The sequence below is a fragment of the Ischnura elegans genome, chromosome X (assembly GCF_921293095.1).
Source record: "Ischnura elegans chromosome X, ioIscEleg1.1, whole genome shotgun sequence".
NCBI classification, from domain to species: domain Eukaryota; kingdom Metazoa; phylum Arthropoda; class Insecta; order Odonata; family Coenagrionidae; genus Ischnura; species Ischnura elegans.
This window is the reverse complement of record NC_060259.1, coordinates 97,181,488-97,201,465: the sequence shown is the minus strand read 5'-3', so window position 1 is coordinate 97,201,465 and position 19,978 is coordinate 97,181,488. Positions and strand designations below refer to the sequence as shown.

Genomic DNA, 19,978 nt, shown 5'->3' with positions numbered 1-19,978 from the left:
ACTCCTGGAAACTAAAAACCAGGAAAAACTGAAATTTTAAATTGGTGATTATAAGACAACTAACACAAGGCTACAATGAGAGAAATTGGAATAAAGGGTCAAAGCAAATAATGATCAAATTCAACTCCTAAAACATTGGGGGAGGAGAGGCTAAGGTGGGGCGCAACATCCTCAAGGGAAAGAAAAGGCAATGCAATGACGTGGAAGGATTGAGTACACTAGAATGTTATCCCTGCAGTAGCCAATGAACATGCATGAGAATATTCCCAAACACTGGAAGGTTGATGAAGTCTGAGTTAACTCCTTGGGAATTATCTAAAGCATTAATGGTCATAAAATGAGTTACAATATAAAGCATATTTTCCCCTTTTTAAATGCTCACACAATTTCAATAGGTACTCATCGAAATGTTTCCCTTGAAATTTAAACTAAGAAGGTAAAATCAAGGCCAAATGCAGATAACTTATAAATGAACTTTTACACCAACTTTGCTAACTGAAAAACAGACCCCAAGCAAGGATTGCTATAGGATTATGGGAAAGCATGCAAAACTAATCACCATAATTCAAAACGGTTAAACTAACATTTCCAGAGTAATAGGAGATGATTACCTACTTTGCAAAATGACACAACTCACAGTCATACAACTTTGTGTCGATATTGAAACGTGACAATGGCTCAGAAGATCGTATGTATTGAGTAGATCAACTCCCAAGTCATTTATTACACTTCTGATGAAACTTTTAACCCACAAAAACTTCCCACAGCAACATTATTGACCTGATTCAGTCTATTACAAAAAAAAGGAAAGGCTTCATTAAAAACCGTTAACCAATGATGAACCAAAAGAAAATATGCTCTCACATCATCAACATTTATCACATTTTATTAACAGTTAACTACAAGATGCAGCCATAACTAGAGCCAAACAATAACACTTGAACACAAAGGATTATGGCACAAATTTTAAAAAATACATCATTGTATTTCAGTCATCTTAAAAAAAAATTAAAATCTGACCTCAGCATTAATAGCAAACCACATAAATAAATGTCAGCAACAACATAGAAAGACAGTATAATCAATTTAATTCATTTAAAAATGAAATAAATGGAACAAAATTACATACATACACCCTTGGAAAGCTATCGAGAGGCAAAAATAATGAAATACATATATTTTTCCATTGCATACATGAAACTACACCATTTGCTCAACTTGGAGCAAAAAATATACTCACTTTCGTGCATGCAATACCTGCACCTTTTTGAGCAATAAGAGCACATGATGTCATATATGGGAGCCAAATGCTTCAAAATAAACAGCTGGTCAAGAAAGAAGCATTCATTTACTATCTCCTGCTCAGCTAAATTTAACTACCACAAGACAGTCATTTTCACCAACTTCGATCCAGTAGTACATGTATCACATCCAGAGCATATTACACCAGGTGTAACAATTAAATTTTATAGCACAGGATATATACCATTTGAAATGTTGTTGCTGATACCACCACACATACCATGAAAATTTCCACACCACGTGAGATGAGCAAACCTTTAATAATATGAGCTGATGAAAAGTTTCATTCAAAGATAAACATATTCCAAAATATGAGCCAAATGCTTGGCCAAATTTCATATCAATTTCTGCTCACAAAATTTCGATAAAAATATTTTCATAGATTTCCCAAGAAAAACTGCCCAGCTTTTCTGATCAAATGTAAACCCACTTGAACCTCAAGCAATTCTCCACATCAATTAAATTACAGTCTCAATATACATCCACATAAAGCAATCTACTCGTGCATTAATGAGAGTATAAGAGTAGCACTTTAAAAACAAATTTCCAAATAACAGTAACAATATCTTCAATATATATAAGCAACTGCCTCTGTAGAAAATGGATTTTAACATTATAATATCAGATAAAACTAAAATAATAAGCTTGATGATATACTGAGCAGTTTCTTTTAAAGAGTTCATACAACAATTTCTCTAGACTTCAAATATATTCATAGACAAATAGACTACAAGGCTTTATACGGTCTACATTTAACATGTAAATCCAGATTATGACAACAATATGAGACACATATTATGTCACATTAGACGGCATAAATTACTTTTGGACTCCAGAAATATTATTTCAGTACATTAATTTTTATAGACCTATTTCTGTACGGAACCAAATCAGCATTATTTTTGAGAACGTATTTTATAATAGCCTTTTATCCTATCTTCCCGCATTTGATTTAATTTCAGCACACCAACATGGCTTTGTAAGAAACAAATCTACATCCACCCTCTGTGCACAGGCCATTAATGCTATCTTGTCTTCTGTAGATAATATGGAGGAAACAATTGGTATGTTCTTTGACTTTTCCAATGCCTTTGGTTCAGTTCTACATAGTATCCTACTCAGTAAACTTGATAGCTTTGGGATTAGAGGAGTTCCAAAGAATTGGTTGAGTTCATACTTGGAAAAGCAACAACAGTTTGTCAGTATTTTTGTAAATGGTAATAAGCATTACTCCACTAGTAAAAACATAACAAGAGGTGTTCCACAAGGATCTGTTCCGGGTCCAATAATTTTTTTTACTTTTCATTAACAACCTGCCTACTATAACTAAAACATACGATCCATACCATACAGCCAGTTCTCTATGCTGATGATACCAACTTTATCATTTCAGCCCCCTCATTTGATAATTTGGTACACACTTGTGAGCTTGTGACCCAGAATTTACAAAATTGGTGTACCATGAATTCCTTGGATCTCAATGTGGGGAAATCACAAATTATCCATTTTGGTAATATTTATGAGCCAACTAGAAACTTTTTGCTGGAAATTAATGGTAATTGTATAATGCAAGTGGATTCCACTAAGTTTCTTGGCCTTTACATTAACTCCCATATTTCGTGGGAGTCGCGTATCAATTATTTAGCTAGTAAGTATAGCTTACTCTGTTATCTCTACAGATTCCTAAGACCAATGGTGTTGGGAGAGGTTCTTTTGGCACTTCATTATGGGGAATTTTACTCAAGACTTGTACAGAATATTTTGCTCTGGAGCTCATCCCCGCATGCCACAAAAATATTCAAAATTCAGAAGAAAATAGTTCGTTTAATATCTAATGAAGGGTACCGTGCTCATTGTCATCCATTGTTTGAAAGGTTGAGAATTCTTACCCTTCCTTGCATGTTCATTTTGTACTCCGTTATGTATATGAAGCAGATTAGCAATGTGCTAGTGAAAAATTCTCTTATCCACAGTTAAGTCACAATAACCCATGATGACTTCCATAGGTGTTTTGTAAGGACCAAGGGTGCTACTCTTGGACCTAGATCAACTGGTCTTCAACTGTTTAATAAATTGCCTTTAGAATTGAAAAGGATTGATTGTTATAGGACTTTCGCAAAAAAATTGAAAGTGTTTTTGCAAAACAAATTGTTTTACTCTATGAATGAATTTATGCTGTGATCCCAATTTACTTGTCCTATGCATTTTAAATATCTCTTGGATTAAAATAAATATTATATTATATTATAAATACATTTGAATTTTCTCTCGGTGACTGAGAGTATGACAACATATGTTTAGGATAGCTTGAAGAAATAAACTCTTAAAATTTTTTACCATGAACACGTTATTTAGATTACAAATCAATTTTTTAACATCCCCTTACTAAAAATGCACCCAACAATGGGTAAGAAAAGGGAATATTATGAAGATACATAGGTGAGGATGTGATTACATATGATAGGCAGGAAGAGAGAATGCCATTTAATTACTTCCAATTCTTATTTTAATTCTGAAGAAGGCATAATTTGTGAACTGTCATTTTTTATAGTTCAATCTCCTCCGATTAATTACCTATCATCAATGGGAGTAACTTGTAAGTGCATATAGTGCCTGAATTTTACAAATTGATTTACAGCATACTCTTCAGGATACAAAAATTGTTGCTCCATTATATTTTGGATGATGTCTTTGTATAAGAAACAAATCTTAAAACAGATTTAAAATGCTACAAAAAATTAATGGTATCTACATTTTAGTTAAGCAAGACAAAAGGAAAGGTACCTTTCTTAGAAATAATTTCTTGTAAATTTAACTACACAAAATTTTTAACAGCCTCACTGATCTTCATAGGAAGACCATGCAGCAATTGCTCAAATCATTGCAAGTGGATAATGGAGTATGAAACTACTATGAGGAAAAACTATTCCACCATACTTTAGGTACAATACTCGATGAACAGAGAAACAGAGACAAATCCTACCATGCAATAGAAAGATTTGAGGAACATTGCTCAAGTTCACTGCATTCAGATTTAGAAGTTACTAATCACTATTTTCAAGTATTAACGTGATAAATACCAGCACGAAAAAGTGACATACTACTACTTGAATTAATGAACACATTACTCATAGCATTTAATTATACCTAGACAATAACTATGTGATGGGTAAAGGATTCCTAAAGTTGAAGAATATGGGTAAAACAGTGACTGTACTGCCTCACCTTCAATGACACAGGAAAACAGCCCTAAAATGTGTTTATACTGGATCCAATATAGTATCATAGTCATTTAAGTAGTCCTCGATTGGGAACTGAGAAGTCATAGCAGCAAATGCCACACATGAATGCATCAAAAACACCCATGGTTGAATGTCATTGATATTACGTCAAGCCAAGCACCATCTCCCCGAAGCTGACAATACCTGGCACCCTCCTCTGATGTTTTTCTTGCACAAAATAATCCATTCTTTCCCTCCACGCTAGATGCTAGGTAGCCACAAGAATAGAGTTTGAAGTTTTCAAAGGAGATACTCAAGAGAAGCTCCATAATGTCTTCAAGTAGTAGCAAAAGTGAAATGATCGACAACAATATTCGCTAAAATACTCAAACAATGTATCACACCTTTTCATATGATAGAAGATTCCTGCACTGAATTAATGAGCTACTCCACCACTAAAAATGCATATAAATCAATGAGTACCAGTTTCATATCTAGAGGGTGAGTGATCATGAGTACCCTGACATTGTGAGTAAAAAAAATAGATCCTAATAAGAAATGATGAAGTTCGTAGCAATATGAAGCATGTTTTTGGGATTAATGGATATCAACGGACATTAAAATAGTACAAAAACTTGTAAGTGCATACAATTCACACATTACTATCAGAATATGGCTTTAACATTAAACCTAGAGGCCAATAAAGAAAATCTGCTGAATTCACTAGGAATCCCATTTCCACTTGATGCTGTAACATTTTTTCCAAAGATAGTAACCAACAAATATTTACACTTAAAACAACATTTACTTAACATACATTGGCAAATGCTAAATTACTCCTTATAAATAGTTCAAAGTCTTTGTTTTTATTAGTATTTGAATTACTGCAAGCACCAAATTAATGAGCCAATGCTGATGAAAATAACAATCACATCAAAAAAATATATTGCAGTATTAAGATTAAAAATTATTGCATACTGCATCAACAATATTAAGGACTAGAACATTTAATCCAGTTAAAATACCAGGACTCCAAAATATCAATACTTAATTAGTCAATGAATGTGATAGTCCATACTGATATGCAGCATTTTTGTATCAGGATACTACAGTATATGCACTACCTTGGTTAAGCGATAAAGAATCTACAGGTCATCTCTCAATCTCATGCAGTTTCAGTAACATAGAAACAAATATCATTCAGTATTGTCAATTTCTCCAAGCAAAATGATCAAGCTTACGAGATGTATCTTGACCATATGCCTTTGGCTGCCTTTTTCCCCTGACAAAGGGTAGCATAGATAGTCTCTAGTCAATTTATAAAAAAATAATATTTTTTTCCCAGCTCTGTCTTCCAGAAGAAAATCAAATCATAGTAAAATTGGTCTAACAAACAACCATTTGGTTGCCTCACTAAAATTTTTCCCCATCTCATTGTTTATCACCCATAAAGTTGAATACAATTCCTATATGAGAACCAACAACAAAAATTATCTAGCCCCAATAACAATTATAATAACACAATCAGAAAGTTATTCTACAAAATTTACATTCAATTTAAAATAAACAATGGGTGAAAAAATTACAATCTATATCATACAGGGTATTGAATACTTTGCAGGATTTTATGAAGGAAATATTTCATCAGAAAGTGTACAAATTAATGAACCAGACATTTTGTAAATATATTTGGTGAAAGTTAAAATGAAATGCATAAATATACCTGCTCAGGACTTGTGTTATCTATAATTTTGGATATAATTTTCTCATGCTGTTTTGATTTCTTTGTCCACATCTAATTATAACTCCTTCTCAACAGTTTCATAAACATCAGTTCGCCGTTGTGAAAAGACTGGTATTTGCTGCCGCACTTTTTCGACAAGGCTCATATCTGAAAGTATAAAAAAGGTTAACAGAGTAAATGCCAAAGAATTGATGAGTTAAACAAAAAGCTTCAAGGAGGGACAAAAATATGATTAAAGCATATATATTAAGCAAATAAAATCCACATTTACTACAGAAAATCTATACTAGCAATGCATAAAAATAACAACAAAATTCAGAATATCTGGTCATTATCATCATCATCACAGGTTCATTGTACGCTTAAAATTATTAATTACAATTTTGTAAGCTATTTTTCCTGAACTAATAAACAATTAAACTTAAACATGCTATGAACCAGTGGCATATTTAGATCCTCATGCCAGCGAGGCCTCGTCTCACTTGACCCTCTCCCTTCTATTCATCTGGCTATATTTCATATCCAAATAAGGTGGTTTCCTATTTTTTTTTACTGCCTAAATCAAAAGGTTATTATTCCTGGAGTACATATTTCACACCTAAAGATTTTTTAAATGACGATTCCTATTTTTCGCGATAAAATGAAAAGTGAAAATTTTCAAGCGCGTGAAAATGCGACGGCTAATTATGAATGCTGGGAGATGCCCATGTGACGTCTGGCAGCTGCTGTGTGAGCCCACCTGGGTGCAAGGCTATGAACGCTGGAATGAAGGATTATTAATACCCAATCCAGCCCTAAGCCAGCCAAAGAGGATGGGGGGGGACTAACTCCATCTTTCTTCCATTCCCCTCCCATTGATAGCTAGGCCTAATAAAAGGAGAACATAAAATGGGAGCGCGGGGAGCGTACTCAAGGCCATAAGTCACACACATGCTTGAACATAACTGGCTTCAGGTGTAGTAGACCTGACACAAATTTGTATTTTTAGTTTAATAAACAGATATTACAAAACATAATAGTTAATGCCTGCTCAGCGGTGCATCACTCCCGAGAAATATATGTCGTAATACCGAGCGTATACTGTGGAAGGAACTTCTTGACCTCGTTAAATCCGATTTATTTTACATGTATAACATAGGCCATTTGGCAGTACAAAGACTATCACTTGCAAAAACGCGATTCTCGTAAAATGCAGTACTCGCAAAACTGGGCTTCCACTGTATCTAAATATGTCAGATTCACAGAATGTGTGCGATCAGGCCCGAAGGACCAAAAAATGTGCGCGTGGGGCTGAGGGTCCCCGGTGAAGAGGATGGGTGCATATACATGCTAGATGAGTCACCTACTAAGCCTGAAGATATCTAGATAGCTTTCAACAATAGGGCAGTTTCTAGAGATGTGCAAATAGTATCCGCGAATACTCGAATACCTCGAATACTAGAAAGTATTCGATATTCGAGATCTCGAATAGTTATGCCAAAAGTACCATCTCGAATACCTCGAATACTTTGAATTTCGCATCATACACTGTCGCTCGCACGTCGTTGGTAGTTGACTCGGAAAAATGAGAACTGTAGTCGTTTAGTGCATGCAGCGCCGTTATAGGCAAGCTGACGAACTACATCAAATTTTCGGGTTAGAGCGGTGAAAAGAGTTCGACGTGGGTAACCGAAATTGATCGGGTGAAAAAAATCCGAAAATCCCAGGTGTCCCCCATCAGGAGAACCTCAGTTCCGTGGGATAGCAACATTGGCGCATTTCCCACGATCCGCTATCCCCCTCCATTCAGCGTTCCCCCCACCCCCTCCGACGATTTCCTCTTCCCCGAAATCAAACAAAAGGTCCCGGCTCGTGCAGGGATCGTATTACGAAGACCAGCTTCGAAAAAAATATCAAGTTACTGGAAAATAATAGAATCGCGTTTCACCCTTCCCTCTTTCTCCCCACTGACCATTTTCCCGCATCCATCTTTTGATAAAATGAGAGGTGTTTGCCATGTGTCCTTTGTGGCTAATAACGACAGGCATTTATTTTGAATCTTCCCCAGGAGATGAAACTGCCATAGGGAGGAACTCAGTGCCGTGGGATAGTGACATTGGCGCATTTCCCACGATCTGCTATCCCCCTCCATTCAGCATTCGCCTCACCCACTCTTGAAGATTTCCTCTTCTCCGAAATCAAACAAAAGATCCCAGCTTGCGCGGGGATCGTATTACGAAGACCTTAGCTTCGAAAAAATATCAAGTTACACGAGAACAATAAAAACGTGTCTCACGCCCCCCCCCCCTCTACTCACCCACTGGCCTTTTTCTGCTCACCTGCTTCGAAGTTCCCCATTTCTGGAGGTCAACTGCTGCATGACTCATCTACTAGCCTAAAAGTTTTCTAACAATGACTTTCGGCAATTGATATTACACTTTGATTGGATTGAAATATTAGTAATTTGCGCGCAATTTAAAAAAGAATAAGACCAAACACGACATATTTATGACTTTATGTAAGCATTTTACGCAGGAAAATAAATACCGGGAAGACGAAGAAATACGACACAGGCTTAGCATTTTGGCATAATGCTCAAATAGGGTGGTTTCCTTGCCTAAATCAAAATATTAATACACCTGAAGTACGTATTTAACGCTTTTAGAGTTTTATAAGACTATATCTATGTTTCGCGATTAAATTAAAAGTGAAAAATTTCAAGCGCGCGAAAACGCGACGGGTAAGTATGAATGCCATGGGATGTCCACGTGTAGCAATAAACTTTGCACACCCTTCAGAGCGAAAAATCCTGTGCGATCTTCCCTATGTTCACCTCTGAGTACCGACACGAAGCTTACGAGTAAGAAACAAAAACAGCAGCATTGTAAAAACATACTAAGTGAGAAACTCCCCTGCCCGCTGCTTGTTTTTCACCTCGGGTTTCAGATGAATGACTCACGCTGTAAACTAAGGCCCCTTGGACTTGCAACAGGGCAAGGGGGAAGATAAGAAATTCATGTAAGAGACGCAACCCCATTTTTGGCTGCAATTTTTGGGAAAAAAGGTGTCTCTTACATGTGTTTATGCTGCACTTTGTTTCCCATAATATTCTCACCAAAAAACTTATTTACTCTGGTATTATTTTTACAATGAGAATAGATACCCAACTGTGCCACACAATGTATACGGTAATACACTTTTAATTCTTTAATTAAATTATTACAAGAATGATTCAAGCTAGTTTTTTCATGTCTCAATTTATTTGACATTCAAAGGAATGACATTTGTTTTGATTCAACAAAGTTCAACAGATTCAGGTGTTATATGGTGGAAATTCGACATATTTTAATAAAAGCTGGTGACCAGCTTACACTTTCTTGTCTTTGGTTTCAAAGTGGAGGATTTCTATTTCGAATGACCAGGTATGTCCTGCATCCAAGAGATGCTTATGCACCATTGACTGATCATCCCATTTATTGAAATAGGGTCTGTATTCGTTCACACGGGTGGTGAAACAACATCCCATTTTCCCCATAATCCCACAGCATAATCCACATGAGACCTAGCACACCCCTCTTTTTAGGTGGGTCTGTTTTGTCTTTTGGACAAGACAGTATTCTCCTAATATTAAATGGAGTAGAATGGCATTCAGTATTTTTCCCTTGGAGCAATTTTTTCAACTGGGTAAGGTAGGATTGATAAATGGTATTTTTCACCACCTGTGTGCATTTTTGTCTTATGGAGGATGTGTTTGCTTGGCTAGTAATTACTTCTACTGCTTTGTTTCTATTTTTTGTTTAGAAGGCAGCCAATTAGTGCTGCACTGTATGCATTGTGGGTCGAAATGGTTTTGATTGTATGTAATTCTTGGAGGAAATTTTCTTTGCTTAGAGGAATGTTCACCAGCCTACATCTACATACCACCCCACAAGCCACATCAATAGGCATGTGGCAGGGGGTGTTAGGACACCAGCTGTTAATAAATATGTATCATGGACCTGAAATTTGAATGTTGTGAGTTTAGGGATACTGAGAATTAAGGTTCTTAAATTTTTTCGGCTCTCAGTACCAGTCTGGTTCTCCCCCATTGGTTCTCGGTTCTCGATACTTGGTTCCAAGGATGAACTCTTATTCTCTGAATTAATGGCAAATTTAAATGAACACCCGCAAGAAGTGAATGAAAATAATTTCACAATGTAAATTAGCAGGAAAGCTCTGTAAAAAAAACTAAGATCATCTCCATAATTTTATTTGCCAGGTAAAAAAATTTAAATAACACGTTGTTAAGGAATGCATGATCGACCAATAAGTCACATTTCATCAGGCAGCCACTGGTTCTTTCTCCAGGTTTTGAGTTTAAAAATTCAACATTTTTACCCTATCTGGGTCTTATCTCTTCTTTTTTTTTTGCAGAAATATTGCCATGAACAGGCGTTCACTGAAAACAATAGTGGTCGATGTTGATTTTGAAGGGCCGTACGGAATATGCACAGTTTACATGGGGATCAATAGAGAAACTCGCTCAACTTCTGACGACATAATCTGTTAATTTGTTGTAACTTGTGAGTCAGTCAAAAATATATCTATAAGATGTACAACCTGATACGTAACTAACCACTCACTGATTCACTCATTCACGTATACAAATTCCTGACCGCTTACAGACGTGCTGGGACAAGGAAATTTTTACCGAAGGTGGGGGAAGAAAAATGATCGGGGGGAAAATCCGAAAACTCCACCTCCAATTCGTCACCACTGCAGTCATCTGGGTGGATTACGGCTGGAGGCGGCCTTGATCCTGATTTTTGATTGGTCTGGTAGACCTGGCACCCGAGTTTATTAGGTTTAGCAGGTAAGACGTCGCATGTTGCGGCTTATCTGTGCATGACTTTTAAACTTTTTTGATGTTTTCTGGGATCTTTAAAAAAAATAAAAATGACGCAAAAGCACCAGGATATTTGCTTTTTGATGCTAGGCTCTACCGGACATGTTATTTCTATTACAATTCCCTTCGTAAAATGCAATTATTTTATTTACTTGCTGACAAGGAATGTTTCAAGTCTACTTTCAAGTCTGCTCTAGCAGTGCTGACGACGAGCAGCGGCAGTAAAAAACCTTTCATTAATTTTAGAAGATTCTTCAATGGCTAACTAATTGCACATTAAGAGAAATGTTGTCCATGATCTTTAATTTTACATTTCATATTGCAAATGCACAATTATTGCGGTGGCCAGGCATTCGGTTGAATACGCCCCAAAGGAACCTGAGATTTCATCCGCGGACATATTTACGCCGTGACTAGCGAAGGTCAAACTGGAGAGGAAGGGAATAGTAGAAGTGGAGGCAGCGGAGGAAGTGGAATTAGAGGTAACATGAGTCATTTCCAGGCACTCGCCTGCGTAGACAATTTGCCTAAGTCCTGGTTTCCTCTGACAGCTGCTGTGCGATGACATGATCGTGTGCCCGTTGCCTTCACGGGAGTTCCGTGTTCCTGTTTTCCAAGCATTACATTGCACGATCGTGCTCAGTGATCAACGTGGCATGGTGCCTTACAGTGTAATTTCTGACGTCGCACAGTGGTTTTTAAGCATTCATGGAAACCACTTTTCTGAATCCGTGATCTTGCAGCCACGGATGCGTGGTTTTTGGAAACCAGGAATGACACGGAGCAGTAGGAATGCGAGCACAATCACGTTTTTGCCGCTAAAAAGATCACGGTTGGGAAAATAAAGCTCTTAATGATTCGGCAAAGCAATCTCAAATAACAGACAATGGGCATAAATAATTTTTAATCGTTTGATTCATATAAATAATGAAAATTAAATGAAAATCAAGTGAAAGTTTGGATTATTTGTATTTTCCGACTATTCGTGCTGCCTCTCCCCATCATTAGCCTGGATAGTCGGCAGTATGCTGTGATACATTTATGAGAGTCCAGAAAAGAGGAAGTTGGCTATAATTAGAGATTATATACATGTAATCATAAATTTCACTAGGAAAAACTCATACCATTGATGGGGTTTCCCTGTGATACAGTAAGTCCTTGACATACAATCAAGATGCATTCTGCGACCTTGTTTGTAAACAAGGCATTGAAAAGTGTATTTATCCTGCAGAATGCAACCTTGTTTGTAAGCAAGGCATTGAAAAGTCTATATATCCTGAAGAATGCAACACTGAATTACAATTTTGCATTACCTCACAAAGGTTACGAACTGATCTCGTACTGGTCGCTGCATATTCAACATGACTGGAGTTGAAAAAATTTGCTACCCACATGTAGGATGGGCGATGCCATGGCCTTCTTTAAAACTAAGTATGAGTGTTTTGCAGATTTAAAGGAGTTTGGGCATGTTTGAATTTTTTGAATCTTTCTATCTCCGAAAGTTTGTATGTCGTAAGTAGAGGACTTAGTGTACATGCTTAATGGTTAGACCAATCATGTAACCAAAATTTCCTAATCCACTATGAGCTTCAAAGAGTATAATTCAAAGTGGATCTGGAGTTCAAATTCCACGAAAAGTAACTAATTTTTAAAGACCGACCTGACACATTAGAGTATATCTCCTGAGCCCCACTTAAAGTAATCACTGATGTTTCAAAACCAAATTTTAATAAATCATACCTAAATCTTGAAAAAGAATTTTTATATGACCATTTCTTGGGCTGAATTTCCAATTAAAACCCTCCTAATATTCGATGATCATTGCAGCTACTTCATACTTTTCATAATTTCTTCATAGCAAACATCAGAAGTGTAAAATACCTGGGGTATGCATTAAATGCATTTTGCTTTGGAAAATATGTTAACAGTTTTTCTGAATTGATAAGAAAGCAAAATATTGAATGGCTAGGAAATAACACAAAAAAAATTGATAAGCATAAAAGAAAAAAGAAGGGTCAAGGTGTAAACAAGCATTTCTGGATTAACTTTGTAGAATTAGGCTTTATCCACACCCAAATTCAAATTCAAAAGGAACTTTTCACACAATTTTTATCACTTGTTTTACCACGATTTCCTCACCAGGCACCACTATGAAGGTGATACATCATTGCACCACCATGAGCAAAAAGAAATCAAAAAACCAGAGTTTGAAGAGCTTTATCATTCAAACAGAGCAACCTATTTCAATACAACAAGAAGTAGGAGAAAGTATGTATGTTAATTTCTACATTGGCTCACATGATTTTAAAACATCATCCACCCCTAAGAATCTCCTATACTTAATTTTTTTCTTTAAGAGGTACCCAATTTTTGCATATACAGTAGAGCTTGTTTAGTACGTTTCTGAAGGGACCACAAAAAATGAACATACTAACCAGGAAAACGTGCTAACGAGGAAAGTAAATAACAGCAGTTGGGGTAATTGTAATCAGTGGAAACGTCGTCATAATACAATTACTATCAGTACTTCTCGTAGGATCGCCTTCCTGAACTCTTTTCACATTTAAAATCAAGAAAATGAGCGCTACATTGAAAATTCCATGTGAATAAAAATCACAATGTTTCATAGATTTCCCAAAGACAATTACATGAAAACGGCGTCTGTCTCCTGTGGTATATCCTATATATATTTAAAAAAAGGAGGACAAGTGAAGCTAAGTCATTTTGTTCGGGCCAGAACAGCCTTATGTTTTTCTATTCTTTTGAGTTGAATTTCCCTCCTTTCTTCTCTTTTCCTGCCTGCCTTGGTTTTTGTTTCTTTTGTTCCTCTTTGCCTATAGAGGGCTCTAGAAGCCCAGGAAAAATTCATGCATGCCTTGCACCAGCGCATTCGTTCGCCTGTGTCAAGGCAAAGAGGAAGGTTTTGTTATCTCGCCGAAGCACGGGCGTGGAACAACTCGTCGACGGACACACAGGGTGCAGAGTTTGGCGGAAGCCAAGGTAAGGCGAGAATTCCCTTCCTTTTCTTTACTCCCCCTTCATTCCATCTTTTTTCAGTTTATTCAACATTTCTTTTCCAGTCCCTCATTTTTTATTTTCTTTATTATTTTTCGTTGTAAACGTAAGACTAAGTTCCGGCCCTGCATGGCTTGTATTTCGGGCGGGACACAACGGCCCCGTGACGCGACACATTTCTTCTTTCTCACAGCGTACTAGGAGAATATAACGACAACCCTGAGTATGTTAACTGGTTGTTTTTAAACATCATAAAAATTGGGCAAAAAATTCCCATATTTCCCATCCCGAACGCACTTTCGCTTTTAGTCACACTGACTTAGGATTTTTTTGTGGGTTCTTACAATCGTGCTTAATGTGGATGCAGGAATGTTTAATCTTCGCGCTAACTCCACTCGCTTTACGAGTGGTTTTCGGTCCACTTCCTCGATAATTTCAATCTTTTCTTAAGTTGTAATCTGCTTCACTATTAGTTTTCTCTCCATTTCAATTGTAATTAACTGCCCTCGCTATGATAACTTGTGCAATAGCAACAACTGCCCACTCGCAAAATTTGTGCGCAGTGGCAACAGAAGGTGAGGAGCTTGGGGTGGGGAAAATTGGGGCTTCTCATTGGCTGCAGTTTTGCATAGTCAGACATTCCCAAAAAATGGCCGTGTTTTATTATTCATCACGTCACAAGAATTGAGAAATGCATTTGGATAAATCACGGTCGTAGAAAAAGATGTGGAATGAATGCAAGAATGTTATGTAATGGGTAATAATAATAAATTAAATCATGAATTCAGAGGTTTACCACCCTTAAGAAGATACTAGAGAACGAATTGCGGGTTGTGTCACGGCAAGCAATTGAGCGTACTAACCAGGAAAGCACAATTTTTTCAAACTTACTAACCAAATACTTTTACCTGTATTTTGTTCGGATGGCACCGCGACCGAGAGAAATCGCCGTACTAAGGAGGAAAACGTACTAAGGAAGAACGTACCAAGTTCCACTGTATACTCAAGTTTTAAAACTTTGAGGGTTTGTTATTGAGGGTTATTATTTGTGTGCAGTTTTTGTTCCAATAACTTGGATTGAAGATGCATGTAGCATCAAGAATTCAGAGTTTTAATCCCATGGTTTGAATTTATATCCCGTAATTGGTAAAAATGATGCCTAATTATTATCTGATAATCAGATAACAGCAAAATGATTGAAACCCCTTTCTAAATCATGGAAAAAGTCATTAAAAAATCCAAAATCCCTAAAAATTGCACAACCAAAATTATGCTTAAAATTGCATTTGTAAAGTTCTAAGAGCTCGAATTCTAATCAATACGTTTTTTGCTAGCAGTAAAGAATGAATTTGGCTTGTTCTTGTCAAGTTTCTGTCATAGAAATAAAATTGATACAATGTATATTGTATCAATAGTGCAAATAATAGGTCAAATAAATAGGTCAAATAGCAGATTTCTCAAACTTGAATATCGAGTTCCAATATTAAATCATTGCTCAAATATTCGAATACCTCGAATACTAGAATTGCGCAAAGCATATTAAACGTGCGTTTTTCTTCTATTTCACCAGATGAATGTATAAATAAAAAGGTACACATCAAATACATTTTTATAATCAACTTTTTTATTTTGAATCAATTCCCCACATTGATTGTTACATTATTGCTTTACATCAGCAATTTTCGGGTGCACTTTTACTAAGGTATCTGTTTTTCTTGTGTGACTTTGTTTAGACAGACTTGTCATCTCCAAAGCCAACTGATTTTTTATCATCTCAACTTTATTTGAATCTTGGAAATCACTGATTTTGAATCGTACATCAAGAATTGTGGCAAAAGTGAATAATTGTTCTTTTTCCAGAATTTCACACCGACTTTTAATGGAAAACAGCAAATCAATGACGAAACCTTGTAGATTACTATGCAAAAACTTCTTAGTTTTTAGGGAATTGATAATGATATTTACAAGGGGGAAAACTTAAGAAACTGTGACTGCACTTCCACTTGCAAGAAATGTTGCTCCTTCAAAAACATTCAAAACATTAATTGATTGTTTGATAGCATCCCACTGTGGTGGAGTTATGTCTACATTAAAACTCAGGTTAGAAGCAGCTAATGTTATGGCTTGCTTCTGTTCCGAAAGACACCTCACCATTTGAAAAAGGGAGTTCCATCTTGTGGGTTCATCCTGGATGAGCTTAGAATGAGAAGTGGTGAAAATAATTTTTTGAATTCTGGTGTATTATTTGGGAAGCACCCAGGGGCATATGCCGATTTTTACTATTTTATGAAAATATCAAACTATTTTACTACTTTAAAAACAATATCAAATACAGTAATACCAAATATGGCATAGGCTGTTTTTTACTATTACATATTTTAATGAAAATTTCGATCCTTTTTCAACTTTGACGCATCATTGCAAAGCCGTCATTCGACATAAAGAAACTAAACCGACGTCATGGGAAGCCTGAATCCTTGCAGTCTTTGCATTCATGATGGTCTTTCTAATGAGTGGAACTGTTAACTAGCAGTAGCTGAATGCGTAACGGAAGGCACACCATTTGTAATTTTGTTGAGAGGTTTCGCGGGGGAAACTGGGGATTTTCGGATTTTTTCCCCCGATCATTCTCGGTTCTCTGCATCGAATGATAACCTTTTCACCACCTTTATCCACGACTTTGATGTATGTAGTTTGTAAACTTGCCTATAATGATGCTGCATGCACTAAACGACAAGAGTTCTCTACATTTTTCTGAATCAACTACCGACAATGTGCGTGCGACAGTGTATGGCACAAAATTCAAAGTATCCGAGGTATTCGACATCTTGCTTTTAGCATAACTATTTGAGATCTCGAATATCGAATACTTTTTAGTATTCGAAGAATTCGAGTATTCACGGATACTATTCGCACATCTCTAGTTTTTATCATAAATTACAAATACTATATCTTAACCATTTAAATCATCCTAATTTCAATGTCAATGAATTCTGTCCACTTCATTGAAACTTATACTGTACAAAACCACCACATCATAGTAAATTTGATGAAAAATTTTTAGCTTCGCAACAACAAATTTCACAAAAACAAATTTGCCATTTTTGGGTCCCTTGAATTTCCTAATAACGAAGTTCTGCTTCAATTATTAGGCACATGAAACATCAAAATTGTATGAGAACACAAACAATTTCAAAAACGAAATACACCCATGTCTCGTATAGCGCAATTTCGATTAGCGCAAATTCGTTCCTCGGGGAAAAATTGCAACGCAGAGTAGCCTAATCAAAAATCTTAAACGCTCTCGTGATAAAACGTGAACTTGCGCTAAGTACACATGAAATTTCTATCATTTTACGCATATTAATATTATTGCTTGCCTCAAATCTTCTTTTTCGTTTATATATTAATCGAAATCCATTGCTGTGCAATGGCCAAAAGTATTACTCGTCATTGGGTCCGGATAGCCGGCCTACCGAAGTAATTTATCTCGTCTCCTTAACAGAATGATAATAAATAATTTAGATCGTTAATTAAGCGTGGGGCTAGTGGAAATGATTTTTTTTTTCAGCAATACGGTTTGAGACGTATTTTTGCCGTCATAGGTTATCGGGTGATTGACTTCCAGGTAGAGGGTTTACGCTTAAGCCTTCAAGGTCATCGGTATTCAGCGGTGGCCGAGTTGCACATGAATAGCATCAACACATAAAAGGGTCCGCTATAGAGTCTCAAACACAATGGCTTCGTTCCCTCCCCGCAGTCGTAGTCCTTCTGCGTCTCAGGAATACAGTTCAGCAGTGGAAGGTGATTTAGATAGAGCCATACAGAGTAAAAACCAAGAGAATATGGCAAAAAATAGGAATGGGTTTAGAAAAATCAAGAATTTATCAAGAAAAACTATAAACCTAGAAGAGGAATTGAAAGAGGTCAATTGCTTTGAAAATGGAGAGCGTCAAAGCGATATTGCGCGGAAGTTTAAACGCACGATGCCTTATTCTGAATAAAGACGAAGTTAAAACATCAGTGACTCAGCCGCACCAACTTCAACCAAGCGGTCTACACATACGGAAAGTTCATAGTGAATCAGTACAAAAAGACGAGAGTGGTAATCGCTCCGAGACATTTAGTGAAAGCTCCGGTTGGTTCCAGAATGTAAACGGCAAGCAGGTATTTTCAGTGCGGCGATATCAGGTGAATCTGCAAGTGTTGATAGCGCAGTCACCGCAACATTTTCTGATGAACTCCAAGCTGTGATTGAAAGTGGCTCCTTTCCCCCTCAACCAGATTTTAGTGTTGACGAGACAAGAATGCAATCTCGTTCATTCATTTTCAGGGAAGGAAAACCTGGGTCAGGTTTCAAGGCATTTAAAGACTGTTTCATATAGCTGCTAATGACTCGGCGGACTTCAAATTAAAATGATTTATCATTCATAAACTCCGCTAGCTATGAAATGGCATTCGAAGTAGCATTTTCCTGTCATTTCGATGAGCGACAAAAGGGCCTGGGTGACACAATAGTTGTTTTTAGACTAGTTTGAAAAATCGTCAACTGCCGGCAACGCATTACGATCCCCTGAGATAGCAGATGTTAGCCCACCCGCACGACAGGAGGGAATTTCAAAAGCACGTAAGAATTTTTTTAAATGTGAATTTAAGTCTTTGAATGCGTGCATACTATCTTGAAAGATGTTTTAAACTATAAACATTAATATAAATAATGTTTTAAAATGCTTTTTATGGGAATATAGATGTTTTAGAGGAAATTCAGTACCCAAGACCTATGCTACCAGGAACGCATCCCTATCTTCCCAATGTTAAAACGCTCTCGTATAACGCAAATTCGTATAGCGCAAAGACCCCAAGGAACGCATCCCTTGCGCTATACGAGACATGGGTGTATGTGGTTTTTGTAATTTACTTAAATCTTGAGATAATTAAGTCACTCACCCAAATCAACACAAAAAACAGCCTCATCATGCTTAGCCTTGGTCACTACTTGTCCCATTGGGTCAACCACAGTTGAATGCCCCCATGCCTGGTAACTTGCTTGAGGGCAGTAAGCTCCAGAGACCCCAGCAACGTAAACTTGATTGTCAACAGCACGACCACGAAGTAATAGCTCCCAGTGAAGTGGCCCAGTTGTCCAGTTGAAAGCACCAGGATATAAGATGACATGACAACCTATTGTGGAAAATAACAAAATCAAACCAATCTAAGAAATTAATATGAAAAGACAAAGTGCATTGACAAATTACATGCACTTAAACTAAATCAAGAGGAAATGCAAATACGACCAAGCATTAACCCTCTACAATCTCAATTCATTTTTCTTTATTATAGATGCATGACAGCTGATTTGCCAACCTAAAATTCCCTTTCAAACACACCCGTAATTGTTTTAATTGCGGATTTTAAGCAGCATCCCAGGACTTGCACAGGGCGAAGTACCTATGCTGAAAAAGAGCAAGCTTCCCTGCACGGGAGCTGGAGGACATTCTGACCCTGTGTAAAATCCGAAAAGACTTTATCCAAGGTTAAGTATTGCATGGTTGTGATCCAGCATGAAGGAAAGCCTGTTTTGTTTGCCTGCAGACTCTCATGAAAGAAATGGCCATGGATACTAACTTTCAATTGAACCTAGCCGCACCTCTTTAACTAAGTTTGCTTTTCAAATGTGATGGTCAATTTATTCCGCATTAACACCTCTCTACATAGCATAAAATTCCCATGATAAAATAAATACAAACCAAGAATAATTTAAAATGCAAAGACATAGCTCCAAGATTTCATATGTGATAGGATTGGTACAGGTTATCCTGAACTTTCTGGCAT

The 19,978-nt window shown here is 36.8% G+C and overlaps 1 protein-coding gene across 1 annotated transcript in view; it reads right to left on the bottom strand.

Annotated features, from left to right (window-relative positions):
* Nucleotides 1-860: 860 nt before the first annotated feature.
* The window catches only part of LOC124171884 (omega-amidase NIT2), a 50,174-nt gene continuing 31,056 nt past the window's right edge, over nt 861-19,978 (bottom strand). Inside the window, exons 6-7 of the mRNA XM_046551268.1 lie at nt 19,094-19,327; nt 861-6,414 (exon numbers count right to left, since the gene is read on the bottom strand). Coding sequence (XP_046407224.1) covers nt 6,323-6,414; nt 19,094-19,327 — 326 coding nt within the window. The 3' untranslated portion in view covers nt 861-6,322. The remainder of the gene's footprint in view (nt 6,415-19,093; nt 19,328-19,978) is intronic.